The sequence below is a fragment of the Lissotriton helveticus genome, chromosome 2_1 (genome assembly GCF_964261635.1).
Source record: "Lissotriton helveticus chromosome 2_1, aLisHel1.1, whole genome shotgun sequence".
In the NCBI taxonomy this organism is placed as follows: domain Eukaryota; kingdom Metazoa; phylum Chordata; class Amphibia; order Caudata; family Salamandridae; genus Lissotriton; species Lissotriton helveticus.
Window position 1 is genome coordinate 768482682 of NC_136059.1, and position 15640 is coordinate 768498321.

At 40.8% G+C, this 15640-nt stretch overlaps 1 protein-coding gene across 1 annotated transcript in view; it reads left to right on the forward strand.

Moving 5' to 3' along the window:
- The window catches only part of FER (FER tyrosine kinase), a 1039778-nt gene that overhangs the window by 682691 nt on the left and 341447 nt on the right, over positions 1-15640 (forward strand). The window contains exon 13 of the mRNA XM_078675464.1: positions 3889-3945. Coding sequence (XP_078531590.1) covers positions 3889-3945 — 57 coding nt within the window. The remainder of the gene's footprint in view (positions 1-3888; positions 3946-15640) is intronic.

A 15640-nucleotide genomic window follows, 5' to 3' on the forward strand; every position in this document is an offset into this window, starting at 1 on the left:
AAGGAATGATTTCTCTTTCTGCGAAAGATACTTGTTGTTTACATCTACTAATTTATATGTTATGCAAAATGTTATCAAGACAGTGAAGGATATTAGTAAGGGATTTGATCTAACAGATATAGGTGAGAAGTTGACTGTGATGCAGTTTAAGAAAGTTCCTCAGGAGAGAGTTATACTTTACTCATTAGCCAGTGACAAACAGTATCTGACTGCATAAAGCTGTGTAAGCCAATTCCTAAAACATCTCGGAATGGGAGTGTCTTTTCATTATTTGTGTTAACTCACTGGTGAACAGACTAAGGAACTTTATTTTCCAGTTCCGCATTGGGATTTACCCTGACTAAAAGGAGGGTGTGGGATAACAAAGGTCACTTTTTTTGTCATTTGCATGTTAAATGTACTTTAATCCATCTATTGTTAAACTGTCCTCTCTTCTTGGATGAAGAGAAAAAGGTATTGTGCCCTTATTTTATTAGGTTTGCATTAAGATCACGGTAAGATGCACTGGTCACTTTTTGGCAATGAAACAACTAGATTGTGTTATCACCATTGACCAACACATATTGCTTATTTAAAAAAGGGAATTTTAAATTGCTGAGGGTGCTTCATGAACATTGCCAGTTTAATTGAGTGTTTTGACAATATTATGAACATGAACTATTTTAATAATGAAGTTGCAAAATGTTTTGAATGTTTTTAAGATGATGCAATATGATGAATTAATTTGAATGAGTTTAGTGAATTAATAGTTTATTATTTTACTGTGTATGTTTCCATAAGATGTGTCTTAGAAATAAATATTTACTATCAATAAAAATCAATTAAATATTATGCAGCCACAATTAAAGTTTGCACTGTTTCACGTTCCGGCTGAATTTACTTCATGTGCATGGCCTCACTGGTGTGATTTGTTGTAGGTGATTAGAATGGCAAGCATTGTGTGAAATGGTAGCAGGGTGGGAATGTGTTTTGCGTCAGGTTTGTTACACGGTTGTCAATGCAGTATTTATCAAGAGAGCTGTTACTCAGTTCCCTCTATTGCAGGCCCCTTCTCCATTTACCTCTTGTGGCTCTATTGTTGAGCCCTTTCATATGCTTGTTCTCTATCATGAACAAGGATTTCCGTAGCTTCTCCTGTTCTTTGGGTGTTTTTAGGTTTGTATTGCTGTATATAAAGCACTGTTGCTGTAGTTAAGTCCTTTCATTCAGAAGCTGTCCCCTCACCTTGCCGTAGGCAATCTCTACACCTTCCTTTATCTCATCTCTAGACATGTTGTCTTTTGTGACCTAGTTGTTAACTATGTACTGGTTGTTTCATTCAGGAAATCGGATTGTTTTATTCATACTGGACAAAAGAGTCTGTTGTAGTGTGTCCTGTATTTCCAAGGCTCCAAACACAATTGTCTGCCCCTGAATCTATTTTCCATGAGCCATTAGAGCAAGCTACTGCAATAACACCTTGTTCAGAAGACCTTAGCTCCTCTTTACTGACCCTGGAAAATCGAGAGACAATTCTGCGCGTGCCCCCAGTGGTTGGGTATTCTGTCACACTACTAATCTTCTGCCCTTTTCAGTTTGCGGCCTTGGTTGGTTTTGTATAGCTGTGGCTTATTTATTTTTATGTCTGAATGTCTGAAGGGCTTTTCTCTCTCTCATCCTTTCCACACAAGCTTTGGTGATGTTTACCCATTGAGCCAACTACTTTGTTGTTTGATGTGCTACAGGATGTTTTTGAATTCACATCTGGAAGCTTAAACAGTAAACCTGCCGCACCCCCCACCATATTCATCAGTTTAAAAATGTACACTCTGCACACAATGTTTGTGTTTTCATGGTTATGCTACACAATCTGTACTGGGCTTTGATAATGGACGAGTTTGTACTTTTGTATTTTTTCGCACTAGATTATTTCCTCAGTTTACAAATCTTCTAGTCAAAAGAACTATTTTCATAAGTTCTTTCCATATCTAGACCGTATATTTCTCTGAATTACCTCTTAAGTGTCATTCGTGATTTCAGCATTTGGTCTTGGGGCAGATAGCTGGCTCTCCCAATACTTACCAAGAAGGTATAATAATGCGTGTGTGTCCTGTGTTTTAATTGAACATCCTTGCTTGCGCTCTGTGGCCCTGACGGCCTGCCAAAAATTCATTTTACTCTGTACACTGAAACGCAGGCACGCAGGAACCACCCTCTAGTCCATACGTTTGGAGCTCGTTGCAAACCTCACACTTCTCAGTCTACCCACTGCTTATTGTATACATTTACTAATAAAAAAAAACATCTGATCATTAAGAAGTAAAATACTAGCTGGAAACAGCGAATGTCTGTAGTAATATGAATTTGGAAGGTGCGGAACTTACTGCAGATTTTTTCCCAAAATATTTTTCAAAACAACGAAGGGCCACTTAACTGTGTAGATACCTTTTGTTATGGTAAATAACTTTCTTTTCTGGATATCTTTTTAACCAATAAGGTGCCGTGGGGCCCATTTTTGGCGAATGTTTTTAACTCTATAGCCAAAATGGGTCCGCTGACCTCCTGAAATTGCTCAATAATAATACCGATTTTTAAAAAGGGAGATCTATCTAATCCAAAAAACTATAGGCCTATTTCCCTAATTGATGTACAGGTAAAATCATGGGACGTCTCCTACTGAACAGGCTAGAAGAATGGGCAGGGGGTGGAAAAGATTCTCTCCGAGGCCCAATACAATTTCAGGAAGGGCAAAGGAACAACAGATCGATGCCTGAACGTAACAATGGTGGCTGCCAACTATACATTGGTAAAACAAAAAGGCCAATTCTGTAAGGCCTTCATGGATCTTTCTGCCGCATTTGACTGTGTGGTCCATAGCAAGCTATGGGCCATCATGGAGACTATGGAAGTGGAGGCACCTATAATCACTTTTACATGGCAGCAGTACATGGGAGCGACAGCAAGTATTCGGTATGGGAAACAAGGGGAGCGCTCAAAATCTTTCAACATCGAAAAGGGTGTGAGACAATGTTGCATCCTTGCCCCACTTTTATTTGCCCTTTGTACTAACAAACTGGAACAGGTCCTGGTGGAGAGTGCGTAGGATTTTCCATATGTTGATGCTGCCCCCCCTCCATTGGGACCGATGCAGTGCTCCTAGACAAAACCCCATTGGCAAGGCACAGACTGATAGAGGAGTATTCATGGTTTATGGCTAGCTTGGACCTACATGTTAACAAGTTTAAAACATGTGCTTTAATTGCAGAGGCTTGTCCTAAGAAATCCCTGAGATTGTTTAAAGGAAATAGGCAAATGTATCCACCATTCTTCTATTTGGGAGTTCTTTTCGACTGCAAACTAATTAGTAAGGGCAGGGTGATAGAGATAAATTCATGGAAGGCAGTATTGTGGCCATTTTTAGATTCTCAAACAAATAAGGCTCAAAACCTATCCCAGAAATGTTAAAGATCTACTTAGCCAAAGCAAAAGCTATTGCCACACATGGGGCAGTAATTTAGGGCATGGTGGATGTCAGAGCGTTGCGGCGTGTGTAGGGCACATTTTGTAAAAGACTAGTATCTGCTCCCACGCTTGCTCGAATTTTATCTTCCATTTTGGAGTAGGATTACCCTTTATTAGTGACTCGATTAAGCTCCTTAATTATTGTAGCATTCAATATGTAAAAGGGATAGTGTCAAATTGAATCAATGGCGTGGATGTGCGCCATTAGTGTGAAACGTCTGTTGACTGATGGAAATGTTCTATTATGTGGTGTTTTAAAATGATGTTGTGTCACAATATATCGAAAATGTTTTACCTAGGTTCTGTAGTGCTCAATTTCTAGTTAGGCTGTTCTTAAACTAGGTAAAATATATTGTATTCTAAGCAATGCTTTCTTCTTTGCTGCAGGATAAGAAATGGGTTTTGAATCATGAAGACGTCACACTAGGGGAGCTGCTTGGTAAAGTAAGTAAGCGACTGAACTCCATAGCATACAAATGTAGGCTTGGAACAAAAACTGTATATTGATTATGAGCCGTATTTCACAATTTAGTCCGAGTTTGAACAGCAAAATCATATTCTGTATTTTGTTTTGATGGAAATTTTTATCGCTGGAATTACTGTTTACATGATCCTTGATCGTTTAAAAAAAAAAAAATGTAATGAGAAAGTACTCTGCCGTTTAATGGGGTTAACAAAACCTTTTACATTCCAAGAGATAACTCTAAATTTGCAAACAAGATAAATGTGACAACAACAAAACTTGCGAAAAAGTTTATAAACATCATAAAGCCGAAAAGAGAAAACAACAAGAAGCTAGAAAAAAGAAAGCAAGACCGAAGAAAAAAGAGAAGGGGAAAGGAAAGAAAAGAGGGAAAAAAGAAAGAAGAAAAAGAGATAATGCATGAAAAATTAAAGGAAAATTGGAGTGAATAAAGAAGGAATGCAAGTGACATCAGAAGAGAGGTAAGGTGAAAGGAAAGCGAAGGAAGGGGAAAGAGCAAGGAAGAAAAAGATGCAGGAGAAGAAGAGACAGTGCATATCCAAACGGATGACTGAAGTGAACATACCTGAAGAGGAAAACAAAAGGATCTAAGTTAGTTATTCCATGATGGCCAATAAGCAGCTAAATTGCTCATTTGATTTGGCATGGATACCACAGATCCTGTCGGGCCAGCCATAGCTTCCTCAATGGCACTTCGCTGTCATGTCTGGCTACTCAACTCTGGTTTTTCGGAGGCTGTTCAATCCACCTTGATGCACTATTCTTTCAGTGGTCAACATCTGTTTGTCGCTCATGCTGATTACGCTTTCCAACGTTTTCAGGCAGTTGGGGGTGGAACAGAATCTTAAACTCTGTTTTGCTACACCATCTTACCTGCCTACTTGATCTCCAGACTTCAGAACATCCAGGCGGCAGCAGCCAAAATGGCACTTTCCCGAGGACGAAGATCCTCCACCACTTTTGCACTAGCTGAACTACATTGGCTGCCAGTACGTCAGAGGATCCTCTTTAAATCCCTATGCACTGTATTTAAGGCAGTGCATGGGATGGGCCCCTTACCATTACAAAACAAATTCAAATGGTATGAACCCACTCGGACCCTTCGATCCTCCTCCACTAACCTCATCAATATACCCAGGATCAAGAAAGCCACTTATGGTGGTAGAGCCTTTAGTATAGCGGCAGCCCATCTCTGGAATAGCGACACTTAACAAGACGAACCACCCGAAGAACAGGAGTCCAACCGCACCAGGACACAAATAGGAAGCCAAGGGATAGGAACCACACAAATTAAGGGATCAAGGAGCACGAACCTGTATCGGAAAATCTGAAGACAAATGATAAGAAGAAAACAACATTAGGAGAGGGTAATACAGTGGAAACAACAAGTAAACATATATAACGGAATGCTGAAAAATCTCATATTAAATCTGAGAAGAAACACCTGTAAGAAGAAACAGGAAAACAAACAAATGTAAATGCCGAATCAGTTAACCAGTAGGAAGCGTAGAGGTATCCATGCTGCTGTTAGATTGAATATGAATGAAGTTCTTAAGTTCATTAGGATCCAAAAACGTCCAAGTACGATTCTGATGAGTGACCTTGAAGGTGCATGGATGGAATAAGCCGTATCTAGCACCAAGAGCTCTCAAAGGAGCGCGAAGATTCAGGAACTCCTTCCGTCGATTTGCAGTAACATTGGAGACATCTTGAGAAATAAACACTCTCTGACCAAGCCAAGAGACTTGACGTTTGGCTCTTGCCGCAGACAGGACTGAAAGTAAGTCTGTAAATTTCAAGAAGAGAATAATGACTCCACGTGGTTTTGATGAAGTAGATGAACGATGACCAAGTCTGTGTGCTCTCTGAATACTAAGAGAAGTAGTAGGAGGCATATCTAGTAATTTCGGAAGAAAAGAAGTGAAAAAAGACACAGGATCATCACTCTCTAGAGATTCAGGTAATCCATAAATACGAAGGTTGTTCCTCCTGTTCCTATTTTCTAAATCTTCTGTATGTTGCTAAAGAGACTGGACAGACTTTTCCAAAGCAGAGATGCGTTGAGAATTGGTTTGAATTTCCGTAACTTGTTGTTCCACAGAGGTAAGTCTGCAGTCCATGGAAGACCACTTTTCCTTCAAGAGCTGCATATCACTACTAGTTTCCTCTACCAATGGTCATAAAGCGCGAATTTCCTCCAAAATTAACTCCATAGAGATAGCAGGGGGTGATTTTTCAGGAGATGGAGGATCATGTTTCAAGCGCTTAGTCGATGTAGTAGGAGGAGAGGCTTTGGTGGATGTAGTGAGTAGAGGAAGAGCGATTAGATGTTACGCCAGCCATTTGTATTTCAGCAATTGGAGAATCTGGGAGTGAAGTGATTGACACTTGGGCAGAGTTGGAAGGCACAAAAACAAATTTGGGTTTGCGCAGTTTGCCCATAGACGTAAAGTATAGTAAATATGGGTCAAAAGTCAGAGCAGTAACAAAAAATAAAATAAAGAATTAAACTGCAACAAAATGTCAGAGGCAATTCAGTTATCTGTGGAGCAGCACACAGATGGAAGATGACCACTGAGGAGATCCAGTAGCAATTTGCGATGACAAACCAAAAATTTATGTTAAAGAAACATACGTGAAGCTCCTGAGGCGGTGAATGGAGAACAGTAGGTGCACAGGTAGTACAGTGGCATCATTGCTGAGGAGAACTTAATAGTATGACCAAAAGTAGGCAAGGCAATCTGTAAAGCATTAAAGCATTAAAGGTTGTACAGACAATATTGAGGAAGTTGAAAAACAGCATGAGCAGAAGCGTCAGCATATGCAGGGCTTAGTCTGAAAACGCGCTAATTTCATCACATTCTGACCTATAGATTCGCGCTGTGAAGAGCTTCAAAATGGCGGATAATGTCACTGAGGAGACACGGGTGAAATAACATTAAGCACGATGCGCTGGAACATCAACACGGTCTCACCCTATGCTCCAGACTATCCGCTGCACAAGTTATAGACAGAGTCCCAAAATCACGATAACAGCATGAATAAAAATGTTGAAGAAAAGGTCAGTGTGGTAAAGCTATTTCTTCAGACAGCATTCATGAATAGCGCTGAAAGTACGCCCGGAACAGCACCATTTAATGTAAAAACACTGTACTGTCAGCTGGGGTGTGCCACATTACTTTTAGCTTGGCGTAATGTTGCCACGTACAATAAAAGGCAAATGTAGCTGAAATCCACTGGCCCTCACCATTTTCTTTAATTCAATCTGAATTTTTTAAAGAAAACAGCTTTTTTAAGCTAACTACCTCAAAATAAAGATGTCACGTAAAACATGCATAATGAGTAGCACATATAATATGGTCCTATATTCAAATTTCCTGGTTCTGGTGACTTATACATTTTATGATGTCACTAGAACATCTACTTGGCTACATTGGGCAATTACAAAGTGACCCATTATGTATTTTCTGTTTTGTGGCATTAAGCTTGAAAAGCTGTTTTCTTCAAATTACAGTCAACAATGGGCAGTGTGTAGAATTAGAATGTTTCAGCTTTGTTCACCTCTCTTGAATACATTGTTAATACAAAAACGTACAATTGCAAGGGACATTGTTTACCGAATTATTGAGGATTTACTGCATTTGGCACATAAGTTTCAGATTTTGCAGATTTTACCACAAATATTTTTTTTCTGTTGCAGATGGTAAACATAATACTGATCGAGAACGTGTTGCATAATTTGCAGTTTTTGCTCAGTGGTTTGGGGGCTTCCATTATAATGATAATATCCATGTTTCACAGCCAGCTGTATATCCTTGCCCATATTTCATGTTTCCCTGTGAAATACGGGTTTTATGCCACTGTACTATGTGTAATAAAAGCATCAGAGCATGTAAAATAAATGTTTGAGTGCTCTTTTATCGTGCAAAAAATGCAGTGTATAAAAGCAACGTACCCCTGAAATATGGAAAAAGATATCAGGGTCCCTGTGAAACTTGAGATTAATCACCGTAATGACAGCCCCCAGAAAACTCTGCAGCTCTTTACTGTTTCCAAGGCCACCAGTATTATATGGCAATAGAGAACCAACTTATGAAGCAGGGTTATTTTGGTTATGCATCAAGAAGTAGTAAATTGTGCAGCACATTCTCTAGAAGTATTATTTTGATCCATTAGCGCTAAATAATAATTGTTTTGATGTACCAAAATAAGTTGACAAGTGTGGTAAATCCATTATTATGCGGTAAGTGCTGCAGCCCAAGAATAGAATAATTCTACTGTACTTGACCATTGTCTATTGTTTACTCAACAGTCTGTTTATGAAAAGTAAAAGTAACCTAAACGTTTTAATTCCAATAAAACTTCCCATGGTTTAGCTGCATGTTGCTTTTACAGAGAACACTTGGGTTATTTTTTCGAACATTCAATTTAACTGCATAATTATTGTTAACTTATTTTTACTAAGGACAATAAAACTATACAGTCTTGCATTTCACTTACAATTTTCAATAAACATTTCCCATAGTTAAATAAACACCTTTTTCAAGCTAACTATCCACCAAAATATAATATAAAAAATACAAAGTGCATAGCATATTATATCAACCTGTATTGCCTTCTCGAAGTTCTGGTGACATTTGCAAACAACTTGATATTTAGCCTTCTGGTTTGTGATGTCACCAGAACCCCTCAGTGGCAATATATTGAACTGTGTTACACAGTTACCAGGTATGTATCCTCTCTATATAGTATATGTGCCGATGTGTAGAGTGCAATATGCTAATCTGATAGACATCTAGCCACAGATTTCTTACCTTTGAATTATCCCCAGGTGCCAGACTGGATCTGGATTTTTTTTTAGGTCTCGTGACCTACAATGCGCGCAAGCGCATTGAGGAGCGAGAATTCAAGTGCTCGAAATCCTCGTCAAACCAAGGGCTTCGTTCCTTGCGGTTTTCTTGAAGTTCACGTGGCCACAGGCACGCGCTTTTGGGCCATAAACTCTGTTCCCCACAGCCTTACATTCATTTCTCCTCCCCCTCCCCAGCCAGCTTCCCCCAGGCGGTAGCAGCACTCCTCCCACACCAGCACCTCCCCTCTCTCTCCCCGCAAACACAGCCTTTACTTTAATTTCTCCTCCCCCTCCCCAGCCATGCCGAATTCTCCTCCCACCTCCCACGGCCGTCCTTTCTGCCCGCACGAGCCTTCTCTTCTCCTCTCTGCTCTCCCCTCAGGCGCCGTGACATACTTCAAAGGCTTATCACTTCACACGACCGCAGGCCGTGCAACCAGAGCACTTCAGTTGGTGCGCAGCCCCCCTCCCAGCACTGCCTTGTTACTCTCGGCAGCCAACTTTCGTTTCATGGTGGAACAAACCTCACTGATAACACTTCACATGGCCGCAGGCCGTGCAACCAGAGCACTTCAGTTGGTGCGCAGCCCCCCTCCCAGCACTGCCTTGTTACTCTCGGCAGCCAACTTTCGTTTCATGGTGGAACAAACCTCACTGATAACTATCGTCTATTGTAGCGAACAACACCAGGTTCAACTTGTGACTTCAGGCGCTACACGCATCTTTGCAGGGTGTGTGCACAACCTAACGCCATTTTTTGTAGCTACCTTTACGAGTATCATTGGGTATTACGACCCTGTCTACGTGCCTTGAAGTAGCATCCTGATGGCTTAAGGCGCTTGCTCACAAGTCCGCACTCGATGCACTCTTATCTTCTCCTTCCTGCTACCCAGGCTCCGCATTTCACCCATTGAAATAACTTTAGAGCAGCATAAAAGGGTATACAAACAAAGTAATGTAACTAAACAGAACATATATTCTTAACTAAATGTGGCATATACATGGATAATATATGGAACGTATGTAAGCATAACATACCATATGTAGAGTGCAGAGTGCAGATTCAGAGTGCAGATTCAGAGTGCAATGTGCAGAGTGCAGTGTGCAGAGTGCAGTGTGCAGAGTGCAGTGTGCAGAGTGCAGTGTGCAGATTGTGAGTGCAGATTGTGAGTGCAGATTGAGAGTGCAGATTGAGAGTGCAGATTGAGAGTGCAGATTGAGAGTGCAGAGTGCAGAGTGCAGAGTGCAGAGTGCAGAGTGCAGATTCAGTTGCAGAGTGCAGTTGCAGAGAGAACCCACCACAGCATCACTCAGCAGCACCACAGCATCACTCAGCAGCACCACTGCATCACTCAGCAGCACCACAGCATCACTCAGCAGCACCACAGCATCACTCAGCACCACCACAGCATCACTCAGCACCACCACAGCATCAATCTGTGCAACCATTCAACAACAACTGGTTCAATTATGTTCTCTCAATGTTTCAAGCTTTATTACAAATGTCACAAAAAGATGTTATTTCACTTCTGTTCTTGGATTTTCATCACAATAAAATACACTGAACATAATCTTCACAAACGTTATTTACAAACGTTTAAGCTATTGCCAATATAAATTACAATCACTTTTATTTAAGTATTAATTATTTTAAAAAATTAAAAGCCGTTGCTATTTGTAATATCAATACATCTAAGTCACGTAAATACAAAACATGTTGCATTACAAATGCTATAGTCGTCACATGTGCGAAAGTTATAACTATTGGCATTGAAAATGACAAAGCTATTAATTTAGCTATTTTCAAAATCAACACATAAATAAAAAAATTGTCATTTACAAGACCAATAGCTCAAACTTTCATAATGCGAGACCTATTGCATTGCAAATGCTTGTCTACTTTATCATGCCCCTTATGCTGTTTATCTTGAGCAGTTTGGTATTCTGTTATTAACCTTTAGGTGTTCTTACCTACTTAATTGGGTTACAGTCACTGCTGTTGCTTCCTGTGAGGGGGGTCAGCCTTCTCACCTGTGGGTTAGCTGTTGTATCTGCTGTTCTTTTCAGTTCTGTATTGGTATCCTTATTTCACGGGAGGCTATTTTTACCCTTTTTTTCTGCATCTTTCCTCCCTCCCCATAGGTGGAGATACTGTTCTCCCCCCACAGCTCTGTATGCCACTCCCGCCTTTCATGGTGATGTTTTTTTATGGGAGTGGTTCTGTTTACCACCCTTTTTTGTGGGGGTATTTCATTACTTTTTCTTTGGACATATCCCGTCTTCTGTCCAACTATGTATTTCTGCTGCTTCTGAACGGTCATCCAATGTTGTTTTTTCCCCCTTCTTGGGGCTTGTTCCCCTCATACACTGTACTGTCAGTTTTTGTCCACAGCTTTGGTTAGGATAATTACCTGTTTATCAAGTTTTCATGGAGCTTTGGTCAGGTTTCTTACCTGTTACTCATGCTTCCATGGTTTGGGCAATGTGTGATTAGTCAAAGTTGACTATGTGCTGCCTTTAGTTTTCCGCCAGCTCTTTGTTTCACCCTAGTCTTTTTCTTCTTCTTCATGGTTGACTTTCCACATGCTGTTTATTCTTTGATTAACCTGTTACCACCTGCTGGTATCCTTCCTGAGTCAGTGTAATTGATTCTTGGACTCTTGCCCTTGTTTCCTGTAGTGGGTGATACCCTTCCACTTCCTACACTTATGTGGCATTGTGTTGCTGTTTTCCAGCTTGTCTTTCTGTCTCCACTTCAGTTACTGTCATAACTTCTTCTTTTAGAACGGCGTGATGTATTCTCTCTGTCCTTCCTTGGTTACCTCTGTCCTTGAAGTGTCCTTCGTTCCTCCACTTCTCGTCCTCCCACTAACTAGTAGAGGATGTGGGTTACCTTCATGGGCGTGGATGCACTTTTGCTGTGTCCTGCATGACTTGTGTGTCTAGGGGAATATTTATGTTTTTTATATGCAGATTTATCCTTGAATACATTTATCGTCAATGTATATGTCTCTCTCTCTCTCTCTCTCCCATAAACAACTAAAAGAAACCCTATAAGTCCTGTGTTTTCTTTAACCGTGAGGAAGAAGAGAATTTCATTTTATATATCGCGCTGCCTATGACGCCATCACGGGACCCTTTCGCAAATGGGAACTGTTTTGAAGTTAACCAAGGTATTTGGATTTCTCCTTGACCCTCCATTGAGATGGAAGAAAGAAAGGGACTTTAAATTGTGAAACAGATTTCCAGCGTGTGGTCTCCGCTTACCTGCACCGAAGGAGCAGCTCGCAGAATCATGGAGCATCTTAGAGAATAGAGGAGCAGTGCGAATGAGGAGCAGGTGGGCCAACCACCACTTGGGAAGGCGGAGCCTAATAAAGATATTTACAAGCGGGCAACACGCATTTGGGAATGCAGCATTTGAAAAAGGCACGACGCCGAAACCGGTCATGCAAGCCACCCATAAACAACTAAAAGAAACCCTACGAGTCCTGTGTTTTTTTTAACCGTGAGGAAGAAGAGAATTTGATTTTATATATATATATATATATATATATATATATATATATATATATATATACATACCCCCATCTCTCAAGTGGATCTCTTGTAGATGTCTTCTACTTCAGTTATATATTTGTGTGCATTTTGCCCATATGGTTGTCTGGCCCTGTGTATGGTATACGTCGCTGCATTTTACCTACACCCTTCTTGGCAACCTGGTTCAACCTTTCAAATTGTACTTGTAGGTTTCCTTCCTTCAATGAGCATCTGCCTTATTTATCTATCAGGATCCCAGTCAGACTAGTCAAGAAAAACATACTGACACCAGCAAAAAGTGGAGGTAACCATAAAGCAGATCCTACTTTCCTACAGTCAGAAGCACTTATTTTGTGCTAGTTCTCGCTATGCATGGGAAAGAAGGGTTCTTGCCAATTCTCTTCCTTTCAAGGTTCCTTGTGGTTGTACTTTGTTTGTATCTTGACTATGGATGGATTATTTTTCCGACTTTCTTCCTGTGCCACTGCTTGAGCTGTGTCTAATCTGCTTCTTACCTTTGTGATGCTGTTGTTGCTTTTCGCTATTGAGAATGTTTTGTACCTTGTTGGAAATGTTTCTATGACACTTCTGATACCAGCCACAACATTTTGTTACTGAGCTGGTTGTTCTTCAGATGTCGCCTTTTTCTCCTTTTTTGAGGTTTATGAATGTGTTTTCATCTTACGTTCCTTCTCGATTATGTGCTCCTCGACTGCCATCTCACTTGAATTTGGTTCATAAGGAGGTTGGCTGATCCTTTTGAATTCTTTTCCTGAGAGTTTCTTTCAGTCCCTGCAATCTGTGATATGGGTCCAAACCTTGGGGTTTGTTATGCCTTAAATTATGAGCAAGGAAAATAAAGATATTGGGTGGCACCAGGGTCAAGGTCCCTGGTGTGGGATACAACTCACCTAAGAGATGGGAGGAGCTGAGGTGTTTTGAAAAAAATGAGGCGTCGTGGTAGAGGCGTGAAAGGCGGAGAGGGTAGTGAGTAAAACTGTCTTCAGAAGGCCAAATATATGTGTGAGGTGGGAACCCAGTGATGAAGCATGTCCACCACGGGTGAGTGACGGTTCCCGTCCTTTAAGAAGCTCTCCTCCGACAGCTACATAAAACACTATTACACACACATTGCCACACATTGGTGTTCACTGTTTCTATTTTCCTTTTTTCCTTTTATGGACCAGACGTACTATTTGTGAGTTAAATTAAATAATTAAAAGATACTGTAGTGTGTTATCTAGGAAACCTGAATCGATATTCCCATTTCATGCCCTTGTCCGGCTATAATCAATAATATCCATACAACGGCATAATAATCATATCCATAATTCAGTCGTAGCACGTGCTGTCACATTAAGCAAGACTACTTCTCCGGCCCCCTAGTAAGCACACCGAGTTCTCTAAACAAAACCAAGCCTCCAGCAACCTGGGAAATCCCCCTTGCTATTGTTTTGATTTTGTCCTAGAACTCCTGTAAAGCACTGTAAGAACGGCCAGTTCTTAGTGACATCTTTATTGATGTCTTATGTCCAACCTTACGTCAAACCCAGGCACCTTTCAGGTATAAATATACCAACATTGCCTTAAGCAAACACACGGTGGTGAATCTGGAGCAGAGCAGCTATCTACTTCCGAGAGCCCAGCTGAAGCGAGAGCCCAAGGACGCTGCCCCTCCCTTTTGACGCGCTGAGAAAGACGCTGTCTTTTCTCTTGCCGAGAAATCCAGCTCCGGCGTTTCCAGCCTACCTTTGCGGGTTGCTGGGATATCGAGTCCTCAGAGAGAGATACCAGACCTCCTGCTTTCTATTACCCAGGTACGGAACTGACTAAACCCTTACAGAGAATTCTTGAGTCAGATTCTTGGCAAAACAAGCTTAACTTAAACTGCTACTTACTTCCTCCCTCCCACGTATTAGGCTTAGGTCAGGTACACCGGGGTAGGCGTATTTAGAAGCACCAGTTGAGTACGATTAGTCAATGTATATATGTATTTATCTATTTTATCTATTTTAAAGTATCGTATGGCTAAGAAACCATATCAATGCTTTTACAGTATTATTTTATAATCCTGCTTTTACTGTACGCACTTTACTTTACCATGAGCATTACAATCGTGGCAATTCATTTCTCTTGCATGAGGAAGAAGACTGCTCAATAAATAACACCTTTTATTGAAAACGCCCGTCTCTCTTTTCTCTGCATTCTGGTGAAACTAAGTACGCACCTTTGACTGAGTGAAATAGCTGTCTTTTGTTTTCACACAACTCTAGAGATACACTCTTATTCAGGGAGAGCAAAGTTGTCATGTTTTATGGTTGTCAGAAACTAAATCCCTTCTTGTCTTTCCAGGGAGGTAAAACTCCTCACTTATTCGAGAAAGTTTCTAGTGACCTCTGAGCTAGCTGGCAAAAACTTAAGTCAAATATAGTCAGTAGAGACCTAGTTAACCTCAGTCCTACGTCTACACTGCTGAATATATTATTCCAATGCGCAGAGCCTATTGGGACTATAGGAACTACACTACCATGGCGCCCAACGTTTGGTAAGGCGATAAATCTAACGCAAGACGTTAGAGTAACTCAGTCGTGCTTTTTCACACAGACCCTTTCTCCCGTAAATACTCTAAAGACGTCTGGAGTGGGTCAAAGGTTAAAATCCGCCGGAACTTAGTAGGAAGAGATTTCTATGTATGGTTTTTTGTTTATTCAACGTTGAAGGATACAGTGTTCCAAAATATTGTGCACCTAATCTTTGTTTCCTTGAAAACCTGATCTGCAACAAAAACCTTTCTGTCAGTAAAAATGTCAGAAACTGAAGAAGAGAGGGAGACAGCTAGAATAGCAGCTCGTCTCCTAGAGGTTGACAATAGTCTCCTACAGACCGACCCGGATGCAATACTCATTCCGGTCAACATAAGAAAAACCATAACTCTTAAACTAATAGAGAATGGACTAACATCGAGAGGTGGTATAGTCATATTCGTAATTGAGGCACATGAATATCGGCAGACAGAGGTATTCTATTCATGGATAAACTTTCCAGCAGCAAACGCTGTCACACATGAATTCCACTATTACAAAATAGAGGAACACCCGGAAGAGTACACTCCTTTCGAGGAGGTGGAAATCCCATTAAAATACCAAGAGCACCTGCTCTGGTTTAAAGGCGCCCTAAAACATAATAATCATATCACCAGGCTTGGTCCACTAGGTAGACCAGGAGCAACGTGGCCGGTTCTAGCCAGCTACACACCACATCCA